A 14,099-nucleotide genomic window follows, 5' to 3' on the forward strand; every position below is an offset into this window, starting at 1 on the left:
AATATAATATATCTATATGTAATAATACAATATATGTATATGTATATCTATAGGTATATATAATATAATATATAATATAAAACTTTGAAAATACCGATCGTTGAATGTCTACCGTTGAACGAAAACTTAAACTGAATTTTTAAGGCACTAAACGAGGGTTCCAATACCTCATATTTTTTATACCTCATCATACCTCATATTTTATATCTTCATTTTCATATATATTATATTATATATACATATACATATACATATACATATACATATACATATACATATACATATATTATATTATATTATTTTTTTTACGGCCGTAAAAAATCCGGCATGAAAAATGTTGATCCGGATTATTTGTAGCAGTCTTTCGAATAAATCAAATTATATAGTATTCCATCTATTTTTTAAAAAATATATTAAATATTTGTAATACTTCAATAAAATAAATAAATAAATTATAAATAAAAACTGAAAAAAAAATTATTCTGGATTTAGCAAAAAAAAAAAAATCCTAAATCCGGAAAAAATTATTCCGGATTTAGGATCCAATTTCCGGAAAAAAATTTTCCGGAAATTGGTATTGAAACCGGAAAAAAAATTTCCGGTTTGGGTAGTTTTGGAAAAAAAAACAAGCAGTTTGGTTAGTTTTTAAAATTTATATAATTTTTTGAATATAAATAAAAAAAATCGGGAATGTTGAAACCATCAGTATTTAATATAATTTGTTTGATGAATTATTTTGTCGTAATTAGGGGTGGCAACGAATCAAGCCGAATCAAACTTATCTTAGTTTGAGTTTGAGTTTGAATAATATTCGAATCGAACTGAACCCGGTGCTGAGAGGTGGTGCAGTGAATCATGTATGAGAGATGGTGTACCAGAAAGTGTCTAATGTAAGGCAGACGATTCTGAGAGAGAAGAGACGGCTAGAGAGAATTGTGGTCCCTTTAAGGTGCCATTGTACATAATTCTTGTAGCACGTTCTAATGAGCTGATCTTTGTTATTTTTTATTATTATTTTTCTAGCCATGAGCTGATAATTATTTGTAATTAATGTAGTGCACGAGTGTTAGTAAATCACATCTGAAGTTTATTATGATACATGTTAGTTGGATATGATATAATGCATAGGGGATCATCGATACAAAACACTGTGTATCGGTTTTGGCATAATTGTAACAGGAGAATGTCTAGGAAGACATGGGGTGCTTATTTCTTCTCAAGAGTATGGATGGATGCTGTGGAAATAACGAAACAACAAATTTTTTGAAAGAAGCATGTTGAATTCTAAATTGGCTGCGGAATCTACTCGGAGAGAAGCGGTTTTATGGCTAAAGCATTGTTGATGAGAGGCAGCTGTTTTAGATTGTTTTGATATTAAGTTGTTATTTTTATTTATTTTTTTATTTTTTTATATTACTCTAATCACTGATAGCTTCTATCAGTTTTAAAAAAAAAAATAAAGGTCATTATGATATAAATGTCATAACATTATGTGGTAAATCTAGCACGCTAACTGTCATTTATTAGACTAAAAATTGATGAATTAGCATCAATTGCAGTTATGAAACAATAATTACTAGTCAGCTAGGGGCCCAAACTAGTAAGCACTTACATTTGTGGGGATCAATACAAAAAATGCTAAAATATTATTAAAATAGTTAAGAGAGTATATTCAATATTGAATTTGTTTTATTCGTAAAGATGAGAGAAATGTTGTGAAGAAAAATTTAACGAAGTACCTAACGGAAGATAATTTTTTTTTTTGAATAAAAAAATTAATTAAAATTTTCTTATAATTTACTTCACTTTTATTTTATCTTATTTTTATTTATTCAGTTTTACAATATCCACTTCTTTCTCAATCATGTATCATGTTTTAAAAATAAACAAAACTAACATAATTAATAATAATGGTTGATGAAGAACTAGCATTCAGTGTAGTGGCAAAGACGCATAGTCTCTATGTAAGAGGTTATGAATTCGAAACTCAGATGAAAAAAAATCTTTTGTTGTAATAACAAGGGTATTAAATAGTTTGATAATTTGACCTCCATCTTTACTCAAAAAATAATAATGGTTGATGGGGAAATAAATCTGTTGTGATTCCAATGAAATAATTGGATCTTGTTATTCCGATTTCAACCATTCAGAAATTTTCACGTGCAAATCTCAATAAAGAAACTTTTTCATATATGAATCTCAACAAAGTTGAATGGTTGACAGCGGAATAACATGACACTGTAATTTCCATTGGAATCACAGCAAATTTATTTCCTAGTTGATGGCATTTTGGTACACTCAATTCTATTCAGCATTAAATACAAGCTATCATATTACTATTTCTACTACTGTTGCCGCAAAGTTAATATTGTTCTATATATTGCCTTGGAAAGTTGGAATAATGGAATATCCATTCTGCTACTCTTTAGGGCCCCGTTCGGCAAGAGTGATTAAGAGGTGAAAGATTAAGAGCTTAAAGAACGCTAAGGAATTCACGTTCGGCAAGTAAAAGATTAAGATGAAAGAAGGATTATACATTAAAAAAATCTATTCTATTATGTGATAAGAGTCAAAGACCAATATACCCCATCCTCTATTGTTATATATTGTTATATAGATAACAGTAATTGATTTAATATTTTTCGCAATATAAATTGAATTAAACCTAAAACAAAATTGATGAAAATTAAACAATTTTTATGACATTACCAAATAAAACCTAACAACAGCTCAGTAAGCTAAGCAATACAATCTTGTTTTTTATGTAGCCGCTAAAAATCATTTTTTTCACCAAATAAACATGCAGCTCCTTCATAAACCATACCAATGATCAAACAAATTGTTTGTACCAGTGGTGTCAAATACCATAACCTTAACAAAGTCTCATCTGAATATATTAAAATTGCAATCAAGCATTTTTTTAAGAAGCTTTGACAAAAGCTGTCAAGTATTATATATATTAAAAACAACAAACCATGGTTACAAAATTACAATTTGCAGTGACTATGTTCCCACAATTCGGTACCATAACATCTGACAACAGTTGTAACCACTCAAATCATATTCCTATTTACTCACTATTTCACCAATTCCTAATTGAATCTATTCACTGTCTTGGATACAAATTTCCACCGAATAACATGCAGCTCCTTCATAAACCATACCAATGATCAAACAAATTGTTGGTACCAGTGGTACCAAATACCATAACCTTAACAAAGAGTTACCAGTTATTGTAGATGCATCCTTCAAGGAATTAGGTTGAGCCGTGTAGTTGGCGGTTGTGAAAACACTAAGCCAAAAAAAATATTGTATCAATACCTTTAATTATATAGACTAATTCTTGGTTTGCGTGAAATCAACCAAAAAGACCAAAATGAACCCCAGCAAATTGTATCATTTTTGGATTTATCGAAGACAGTATATATTATCAATATGAATCCCAAAAATGAACCTCCGAGAAAGGAGAAATTTATCAAATTGCTCGGAGACAATACATGTAATCAAAACAAAAGAAAAACCTAGTAGAAATGGAACTCCATAGCTGCTCAGTAACGAAGTCTTCACTGTTTTTGTGTCAAGAGAAATGCTACCGAAAGAAAAATAAAATACCTCTGAGCAATTGGGGTGTCAATAGAGAGAGCGCATCGACGAGAATAGCCGTGTGGTGTCAGATTTAGAAATGGTTCGTCGGAGAGGGGTGAATCTGCACCGGAGAAAGCAACATTTTTTCTTTCCTGCGTCTAGGGATGCGTTCCCGCCCAAGTGAAAGAGAAGATGGAAAATGAATTAAAAATAGAAGAGCTCTTAAGGAGGTCAGATGTCAAGAGTATAATTGTCAAAGAAATTTGTATTTTTGGTCCTAAGGAGGCCTCTAAAGAAGTCGAAATCTTAAGGAAGGGGCATCAGGGATTAAAAATCTGTGCTAAGGAGTCTTAATCTCGCCTAAGGAGCCACTGTTCGGACAGATTAATGTGGATTAAGACCTAAAAGAGCTCTAAGAAAGCTAAATCCTTATCAGCCGAACAGGCACCTAAGATCCCATCTAAATACTTTTCATTAGATGATTTGTCAGATGTCAAACAGCAAAAGTAGTCGTAGCAACGATAACAAAAAGAAAAAGAAAATTGTATTTGCTCTTCCAATAAATTAATTACTCTAGCTACCCATGTTATTCCAATAATGTGGATAAAAAAATTGATGGCTTTAAACTTTTCATAATGGAAAATTTTGCAGTGAAATTACCATTTTTGTACAACAACAAAAAACAATTAAAAGAGCATAGTTTCACAAGCAGTTATATATTACGAATGACATCTAAAAATGTTAAATTCTATGAACAGATTATGAAAATGGCCCTGCGTCTCCTCTCAAATTTCTATAAAGGAAATTAGTCCTGGTTCAATTTAAAAAATTGAGACTGAAATATATCATGAAATTACCAATTAAGTGTGATCAAGAAACAAAATCATACACCTCAAAATCAAATTTAAAAAATTATTACTAACAAATAGGTATTAATAATACAACTGGTGAATCACAAAAGAGCAAGATCCAAATCGATCCAGCTCTTATTGAAGGACAAACAAAAAAAAGTCCAAATATGAAGTACACCGAGCAAATCCAGATCACACTAAGTAAATCAAACTAAATGAAAAGAGCAAACATAAATATACTCTTTTATATATAAATAACATAATATTTAAGTGATGAGTTCTATCCAAACAAGTGATGGTGCTCCTTGTGCTTCTTGGCCTCATCCTCTGCTTCCCCCTTTTCCTTGTGCTCATGAAGCACGTATCCCCCGGCTACCACCACAACTGTCTCGGCCACCTTCGCCTCTGTCTTGTGGATGAAGGCGTGGTGCTCCTTCGCCTCATGTTTCTCGTGCTGCATGTCATGACACAATCAAACAACTTAGATCTTTTAATGGTTATGAATTCTGCAAATTAAGATTTTAATTTATGGAATAATTAATAATTTACCACAACGAAGGCACCAGCAGCAACTGCAATCTTCTCACCCTTGTGCTCCTTGTGCTTGTGTTTGTCTTCCTTCTCCTTGTATTTCTCGTACAATTCCTTCTCCTTCTGCTTCGCTGCCAGTTCCTCCGGCGTCTCCTCCTTGTGGTGGTGGAAACCAAAGTGGTGCTTCTCCTCAGACATTTTTTTCTTTAGTTTTTTTTTTTTCTTCTGGTTAACAAAGTGATCAGTATTTTAATTTAGATGATAAGAGTTAGTTGGATATATAGACATCAGAAGTCAATGGTTGCAAGTTGATCGTCGGGGTCCGCAATTATCACAAATCTTGTCGAGGAGGTAGTAGTTAAAAATTTTATTTTTCTATTTTGTTTGAGAAAATCATTCCAAATATTTTAACGCATTTAATTGCATTAATAACATTTGACATTATCCTGTTGCATAAATTAACTACCAATATTTTCAGGTCATCAATATTGTATGCCACCAAATTCATAGAACATGATGTTGGAAGAGATATCGCCCATTGATTACCTGGTTAATCAAATCGATCGATCGACTTAAAAAATCAAGATAATAACAAATTTAGATGTAATTACGTTGAAGGTTAGGATTACCGGGTTACATCTATATAATTTCAAGTTGATTATTTAATAATTTTTGTGGTTAGATGCCAAATATGAGGAGTCTTAAGTGTCGTTTAAAGCTATTATTACATGAACTGTGTAATTTCAACAAAATAATCTCAATTATTCCTGATGGGGTGGTTAGATTTGGTGCTAATAAAGCATTTCATGGGGTCTCTCATCTAATTATCAAGGAATAAGAGCTCCACAAATATATATATATATATTGCTTCACCGACAGGGCGACAGGGCATAATGGTCACCAAATAATGACGCTTCTCCACTAATAATTAAAAAAAGTGTTTCAATTATTAATGCTAATTTTGCACCATTAAGTTCACCTTTAGCTTTTACAAGAAACTGAAACAAACATACACGGTGTTTTTCTTATCAATAATAGTGCGAGATTATGTTATTTTCATATAAAAGTTTTGTATAATCAACGAAATTTCCATGTTCAAAGCTTTATCCATAATATGCTATTTTTACATTGAAACTTTAGATCGATCTATACCCATGTTCACAAGGTATATATATTTAATAAATATCATTCAAACTAAAAAATTAAATTGAAGGTATGACCTTAATTGTTTAGATAGAATATGTTTCTGATTTGGATCGATTTAAAATGTTTAGCCTTCCATCAAATAACTTTTACTTATTAACAGTGAAAATTTTAATGAATTTATGTTGAATAATCAATTACATTTCAAATTGATTCAAATTTAATACACATTTTTAGTTTAGTTTTGTTATTTTTTTAATAATATTTTTCAAATATATGCACAAAAAAATTGGATATACCATAAAAGTTGAATGTCCATTAGAATCATCCTTTTGATAAGAGTGATAAAACCTTAAAAAATACCCTAAAAATCTTGAAAATAAAAAAAAATCATAAAAACCCTAAACCCAAAATAATCCTAAATATAATAGAAACCCCTATCATAAATTGGTCTTAAGCCAAACACCATGGATCCGAAGCGACAATGAGGCATACCGCAAGCATCGCTCCACAAGCAAAGAGAAAGATAATGCACATCGATGCATATCATTAATATTATTTTAAACCTATAACATTTCACATATAACTCACATAGAGTGAGTCTATGGTACTATGCATATTACGATTTGGCCCGTGATACGGCTCAATATTCGACTTTTCAAAATTCTAACGGTCGATCCGAACCGTTCATCTTGTCATCCATATTAATATGTGTTTGGAGACCAAATTTTACATTTTTTGAAATTTTTTTACTATTTTTTTAGATTTATTGAAAGTCACTGTTTTTGGATGGTTCAGAATTTTCAGATCAAGTGATTTTCTAAATATCTAAAAAAAAAAAAATTCAAAAAATATAAAATTTGGTCTCCAAACACATATTAATATGGAGAACAAGATGAACGGTTTGGATCGACCGTTAGGATTTTGAAAAGTCGAATATTGAGCCGTATTACGGACCAACCCGTGATATGCATAGTACCATAGACTCACTCTATAACATATATAGAAAACAATGGTTTAACTTGTAGACTGGACATGGTTCTCAATTCTAATTGATTTGAATTGCCCCCTTTCAAATATAATTATGTCTCTCTCTAATCAGAATCACAAACCCAATATCAATGCTCTTGTGATCGTATAGCACTTATATCTTTCCCTCGTGAAAAATGTTTATCTGATGATATCTTTTTTATAAAAAAATATTGATGTTGAGCTGGATAAAATCGGTTGGTTTATTTATGTTTGCATTGACAAAAAGACGTGCCCGGGGTGAAGAGCATTCATATTTTTTATTTAAGAGTATACTATTGATGTATACATATATATTCTTTTATTTAAGAGTGTTTATTTTTTTTCGTAAGTTAGGATTTTTCAACTGGTTTTGATTATTTCCAATTAGTATAAAAGGATAAACGAAAGAGAGGGGGAAGATAAAGAAATGTGAATTGAAAGAAAAGTTATATCATACATATTTATTTGAAAATGTCAGTGATATGACAGAAATAGATAAAAATATAGTGATGACTTTGTGAATTGATATATTTACTAACTCTTTTGTGTTGTATGCCTAATTAGAATAAAAAATATTATGAGTGAGGGTCACGGTCTCACGGAAATTTTTCAGCTAGGACTAGGCTCAATATTACTAAAAATTCAAAAAGTGAAGGATAATTGAAAGAAATCAGTTGGATGTGACACTGAAAGATTTTATCACATAACAAAATAGCAATCCTTATGAATTATTATTTTAAGATTTACTCTTTAGAGACTAAGTTTGAATGTTATATACTTACGAAGGGTCTCTAAATGAGAAGGTGGGGGGGCCTTGGGAAATTTTTTATTGGTAGTAATTTATATAAAAGAAGAGAGAGAAACAGAAAGAGTGCACTTAATTCTAAATTGATAGTAAGATCGGTACTACTTGTACCGATCCTAAAACAAGCAAACTTTTGAACAGTGCCTATAGCACCGATCCTAACTCTATTTTTTTTTTTAATTATTTTGCGGATTACGAAGATATGTCACAGAGGATCCGGAATTGAAGTCCAGACATTGGATCGGTATAGTTAACACCGATCCCAACTTTGGTATTTTGGTCCCGTGACTCCCCTCCCTTCCCTCTCTCTCTCTACTCTTCATCTTTTATAACTTAGAAATTTAGAAGAGAGAAAAATGGTGAAACCCTAGAAAAAAAAACTTCATGATTTGTTGATTAAATTCAAATCCGTTTGTTGGAATAAGTTTAGATTTGAGAGGAGAAGTCCACATAATATTAAATCTGGTTTGTTGGAATAAGTTTAGATTTGTGAGATGGACACTGAGAAAGAAGAACTTTGGTCTGTTTCAAAAAAAAAAAACACACTCGCTGACTAAGGAAGGAGGAGGCCGCTAGAGAAGAGAAAAAGAGACGCTCAGGGTTGTAAACTTTTATTCAATTGTTTTGATCAGTATAAGTCAGACCGATACAAAAAAACAGGGAATATTTTCATTAAATATTGTATGATGCTCCTCTCTCAATTGTCGTGTAAAGAAACAAGTTTCATTAAAATTTAAAAAATGTTGGAAGAGTTTAGATCGGTGCTATATATACCGATCCAAGCTTAAACCTTTAATATCCTTCCAATGATATGTAGCATTCCGTGTTACCCTCGATATACTTAAAAAATAAAAACCAAAGTTAGAATCGGTGTTATATGCACCGTTCAAAAGTTGGTCTGTTTTAGGATCGGTACATGTAGTAATGATCTTACTATCAATTTAAATTCAACAACACTCTTTATGTTTCTCTCTCTTCTTTTCTATTAATTACTACCAATAAAAAATCCCCCTTTAATTGCATTAGACTTCGATACCTCTCTTATGTGGAATTCAGATTAAGTAATTCAATTTTTGAGTTTTACATCGGACCGTCCAATTTGAATCTGCGATAATCCATCTCAAGTGGAGTTCACATATCAGAACGATTGATTCAAATTCCGAAGCGATTTCAGACGACGGATTCGAATCGGATAATTCCAATCCATAATCCAAAAATTGAGTTACTTTAGAGGATCCGGACCCGTTATATTAGGATTGCTTTAATATTTATGTGTGTTTTTTCAATCCCTGCAAATGTCTCTTTCCCAACATAAAAAAGAGAGCTTTTATTGGATAAATTAGTTAGGGCAAGTTCGGCAAATACATGGAATATTGGAAAAGTGAAAAAGAGAAATGTTTCTATTTCATATAATTCTAATTATGTTCGACATATTTGAAATAGTAGAAGAGTAAAATTGAGCGAGTGCAAGACAAAAGTTTGCTATAAAGTCAAGAGATAATAAAAAAAAAGGTCATTTTTTTTTTTTAAAACTTCATTGCGGCAGCCAGGGCTGTATTAAAAATAAAATGTTTGTTACATAAAAAAGGTCATATTAGTAATAATTAACCATCATATTGTTTTCCATGAGCTTTTAGATTATTATATTTTTTTTGAAAGAGGCACATATTTAAAGAGATAAAATTGATCGTAGTTTTTTTTTTTCATAAATATTGTGTTAGTAAAAAATATAGTGTTAAAATCAGTCAACTGTGACGTATCCCACGTTGGAAGGCAAGCAATTACTAATAAAATAGGGGGAATTTCACGTATACCCCTCAAAAACTTTAAAATTATGTATTTTCTCTCTATATTTTAAAATTACGTATTCCCCCTTTAAATTTAAAAACTCACATATGTATCCATTTTTATTGTCTTTTATATTAAAACTCATTCTAAATTTATAGAATACCTATTTTACTCTTCATTAAAAGTATTAAACACCCCACTGAACTCAAAATTGAATCTAAAAGGTTCTCCTACCGTTTGATCCGCATGCATCGCAATAAGATTATGGCGTGTTCACTTCAAGATTTGTGCTAATCTAGCACACACGGATCTTAAAGCAATTTTGACCTGCGTGCATCGCATTAAGATATGTGCATATTGCTTCAATATTCGTGTGTGTTCGCTTCAAGATTCATGCTGATTTAGCACGCACAAATCATAAAGCAATTCGGATGGTAGACGAACCTTCAGATTCAAATTGGAGTCTGATGGGTGTTATATATTTTTTTAATAAAAGGGTAAAATAGGTATTTTATAAATTTAGAATGTGTTTTAATATAAAAGACAATAAAATGGGTTAATATGTGAGTTTTTGAATTTTAGAGGGGGAAATATGTAATTTTAAAATTTAGAGGAGGAAATACGTAATTTTGAAGTTTTTGAGGGGTATACATGAAACTCCCCCAATAAAATAAGTGTTATTAACAGCTCAAACCGGTGAATATCTAATTCGGACCAGGTTCAAAAACGGGCCTCGCCTATCCTGAAACTAAATCTGCCTACCTCTGACCAGCCCAGCCCAATTCCAAATGACTAAATCCCAGCCAGTCCAGACTTCTATTCTGTTATTATTTTTCGGCCCATACTTCTAATATGCCTTACCCGCTACCCTTTCCAACCCGCTAACCATTAACCAACCCGCTATCTTCTAAATCGCGGAGAGACAGAGAGGAGAGATCTGAGGCGATTTTAGGCGATCGCGGAGGGGAAAAAAGAGATCGGCGGCGGAGGAAAAGGATCGCGCGAAGGAGATCGCCTCTTCTCTTTTCTACTGCTGCCAACGCCTTGACTGGTACCGCCTCTTCTCTTTGCTCTTAACTCCATAGTCTCTAACCCTAATTTTTTTTACTGAAGGATTAACATACTGGATCGGTGGATCCTTTACTGATAAGCAATGTTTTTGACCAATTTGAGCTCAGTTGGAAAGTAGTAGATATTCATGGCCAATCATGCTAAATTCTTGGTTAATTCTTTGAAAGAAATGGATATGTATTTTGTGCAATTTATGCTTCTTCATCACTGATTGAACTGCTAGAGGATCAATTAATTGTTAAATTGAACGGCATAACAAAACTTGTTGTGCTCAGACACTTAATAGAGCTATTTTGTTATCAACCTGTTTCTTGAACTATTGATTTAATTAATTAATGGATAATAGTCTCATAATTCTCATTTTTCCATTAGTTCATGTATCAACCAGAATTCTTCATTTACTACTATAACAATTTGCTTTCTTAAATTGTGCATTTATGCATATGCAATTTTCTAATGATTTTCCAATTTTCCAACTGAAACTGAAGTGTCCACTGGTTTTGTTTTAACTTTTAAGATGCAAGCATAACTATTAGGCACAAATATGTAATAATTTTTGAGGCAATTTGCAGAAGTCCAAAATAGTGATGATTTGAAATGAAATTATAAAAATCTGTTAATAGTTTGTAATTTAGAATATGTACCAATTTATGATTTGTGATTTGTAATTCAGAAAGTGTTTTGATTTGTGATTTTCTTTCTTTCTTCCAATTTGCAATCTTAGTTCCACCATCTCAAGATGATCGAGGTTGTGTTGAATGATCGACTGGGGAAGAAGGTGCGCGTCAAGTGCAATGAAGACGACACCATTGGCGACCTGAAGAAGCTCGTGGCGGCGCAAACGGGTACTCGTCCTGATAAGATCCGGATCCAGAAGTGGTATAACATTTACAAGGACCACATCACACTCAAGGATTACGAGGTTCATGATGGGATGGGCCTGGAACTCTACTACAATTGAGGGTTTGCTGGTATGTTCTCTACGCTTATTCCTGGTATGAAATTTTGACAAAAGGTCGCCAGAAAATTAAGATAATTGGGGGTTTTGGGTTAATTTTTATTGAAATTTGGTTGTTTTGATTTGAAATAGAAATATAAATTTAACTATCTGATCTTTCAATTTTGTTGTAATTATAACTTCCAAATTAAATTAGGTTATAATGTTTAATGAATTTATAATAGTTGGTAGGTTGTTAAATTATACTATGTTATGTATTTAGGGGTTAGGGTTTCGTGTGCAACTGTAAACAGATGAGATAGACATACCTTTTTCATCTGTATGCACGTATAGATTAAGCTATGCTTTGATTAGGGTTTCCGGTGCATTACAATTGTCTCTATGAATTATACAAAGTGCATTTGTAAACTTAAGGTTAGGCCTTTGTGCAATATTAGGAAAACTAAATTGAGAAAGAATTGTGCCTTTTTCCTGCACGTATACCCTTAGAAAAGTCTTATGATTAGACAGAAGCATAGTTAAGTTCTAAAAAAAAACTTTGCAGATGCTGTCAAGACTATTTTATTAAAATAAAAGAACCACAGCTACACTGTTTGACATCCTTTGAAATTTAAAAGCCCTAAGATTATGAAAATTGCCTGTCAACCTCTACTGGCATCTAAATTCTCTTTTCACATTGGTGCATCTCTCAGCAGTATTTCAAACATAACTTCAAATCCTGTGTCGTTCTATCTGCTACCCTCTATGACTGCATGCGAGAACCTTCAATTATCACTTTGTTTTGTTGCTTTTAAATATTCCAGTATGTGCACATAAACCAAGAGGACCATTCCTTTATAGTCATCTTGCCTTTGCAGCTCTTCTCCAGGAGACACTCCAGGTCTCTTGAATCGTTATGTCCGGTACCATGAGGAAATAAATCTTCTGTTATATAACAGGAACCTGTTATTCTGATTCCAACCGTTCAATTTTTTTCCATGCATGAATCTCAACGAAGAAATTTTTTCATGCGGGAATCTCAACGAAGATCAACGGTTGGAATTGGAATAACAGGTTCCTGTTATTCCTTTAGAATAACAGGTTCCTGTTATTCCTTTAGAATAACAGAAGATTTATTTCCGCCATGAGGGTAGTTCCCAGGCTGGTCGCTATTCCACGCATCTAGTGCTTAGGGGGCAGTGAAAGATTAGGGGCAAGCTTGTCTCAATGGGGCAGCAGTCACACATCATGCAACGCATTTTACATTTTATCTTTCTTTGTTGTAGGACGTCATGTGTTAGTATTTTCTCCTTTAGCGATAGATAGGCAAACACTTTCTTTGTTGGTGGGGTGCATATGTACTTGAGGCTCGGATTTTATGTGCAACTTGTGATACAAGAAGTTCAAGTAAAATTGAACATTTTTTTCCTTTTGCTTGCATGTGTAACTTGGATGTCTGGTTCGACATAAATGTACCATTGATTTAGAACGAAATATTATGGATTTCGAAGAAGTTTTTTAAAATGATGAAATTTTGCACTGATCTTTAAAGAAGCCTTTCAAATATAAAGCAGGGTTTCACTACTATAATAATGTGTTGAGATCATTATGTAGTTTTCATTTGCCTGGTTAGAGATTACATTTCTTTTTTGTGTTGATAGTTGATACCATGTATCAGGCATTTGATATTAAATACTGATGGCATCTTTGTATTGCAGGTTTGTCATGAACGATTGCAATCAAAATCAGAAGATTGCCTAGTAACTTGTGTGTGGCAGAATGGAGAAACTATATAATAACTCTTGTTTGCATGTCATTAAGTATCAAAATCTGAAGATTGTCTAGTAACTTGTGTGTGGCAGTATGGAGAAACTATGTAATTACTCTTTGCATGTCATTAAGTTAATTGTAATCATCGAGCATTTGGTGCACTTGCAATGTATATGATTTCACTGTTATACTGGTAGTATAAACAAATATAATTAGTGTGGTATTTTATGGTGCTTTTGTTTCTCTGTTTGATTATGTTGGAATGTTAGCTTATTCAGCATTTCTCGTTGTGTTGGTCTGCTAAATGGAAATTTCACTGGAGTCTAGATTTTACCTGCACGTTTCTAATGGTTGGTCTCTGTTATCATTTGGAGTGGGTGTTTATCCCTTTTCCATTAGCCCAAAACATAGAGTGCATTGCTGTATCAATTAAGTGGGACAGACTACGGGTGTGCGTCTAGACAGGTACATATAAAATTTGAATCCATCTTAATTTGTTCTACTTTATGGAAATATGAAGCAAATTTTACTTCTTTTTAAAGAAAAATCCGATCATCCCTTCTCTAAAATTTAAAATAAAATTTTAGGTATGATTTATATTATTTTC

General features: G+C 32.3%; 2 protein-coding genes across 6 annotated transcripts; one reads left to right on the forward strand and one right to left on the reverse strand.

Annotated features, from left to right (window-relative positions):
• Positions 1 to 4,479: 4,479 nt before the first annotated feature.
• Positions 4,480 to 5,224, reverse strand: LOC144561851 (uncharacterized). 2 transcript variants are annotated; one of them, XR_013513932.1, is made up of 3 exons: positions 4,986 to 5,224; positions 4,615 to 4,890; positions 4,480 to 4,568 (listed from the first exon to the last, which is right to left on the reverse strand). XR_013513932.1 is itself a non-coding variant. In XM_078310951.1 (2 exons), exons 1-2 carry the CDS (start codon positions 5,163 to 5,165, stop codon positions 4,717 to 4,719), a joined length of 354 nt encoding a protein of 117 aa, XP_078167077.1. In that variant the 5' UTR covers positions 5,166 to 5,224; the 3' UTR covers positions 4,480 to 4,716. The 2 variants fall into 2 exon arrangements, 1 of the variants encoding a protein (XP_078167077.1); XM_078310951.1 differs by having other exon boundaries at positions 4,480 to 4,890.
• A 5,375-nt stretch (positions 5,225 to 10,599) lies between these two features.
• LOC144561600 (ubiquitin-like protein 5) lies at positions 10,600 to 13,737 on the forward strand. 4 transcript variants are annotated; one of them, XR_013513895.1, is made up of 4 exons: positions 10,604 to 10,765; positions 11,510 to 11,756; positions 13,441 to 13,544; positions 13,632 to 13,737. XR_013513895.1 is itself a non-coding variant. In XM_078310612.1 (3 exons), exon 2 carries the CDS (start codon positions 11,525 to 11,527, stop codon positions 11,744 to 11,746), a length of 222 nt encoding a protein of 73 aa, XP_078166738.1. In that variant the 5' UTR covers positions 10,600 to 10,765; positions 11,510 to 11,524; the 3' UTR covers positions 11,747 to 11,780; positions 13,441 to 13,737. The 4 variants fall into 4 exon arrangements, 2 of the variants coding, with proteins under 2 accessions (XP_078166738.1, XP_078166737.1); XR_013513894.1 differs by having other exon boundaries at positions 13,441 to 13,527; positions 13,609 to 13,737; XM_078310612.1 differs by having other exon boundaries at positions 10,600 to 10,765; positions 11,510 to 11,780; positions 13,441 to 13,737.
• Positions 13,738 to 14,099: the final 362 nt, after the last annotated feature.

This window comes from Carex rostrata, chromosome 11 (assembly GCF_964058835.1).
Source record: "Carex rostrata chromosome 11, lpCarRost1.2, whole genome shotgun sequence".
NCBI lineage: Eukaryota > Viridiplantae > Streptophyta > Magnoliopsida > Poales > Cyperaceae > Carex > Carex rostrata.

Excerpts from the sequence above, each read along its gene's own strand:
- LOC144561851 (XM_078310951.1), bottom strand. The coding sequence starts at position 5,165 with ATGTCTGAGGAGAAGCACCACTTTGGTTTCCACCACCACAAGGAGGAG. Across the intron at positions 4,891-4,985 it reads CTGCTGGTGCCTTCGTTGTG|CACGAGAAACATGAGGCGAA; the intron begins GTAAATTATTAA and ends CATGACATGCAG.
- LOC144561600 (XM_078310612.1), top strand. The coding sequence starts at position 11,525 with ATGATCGAGGTTGTGTTGAATGATCGACTGGGGAAGAAGGTGCGCGTC.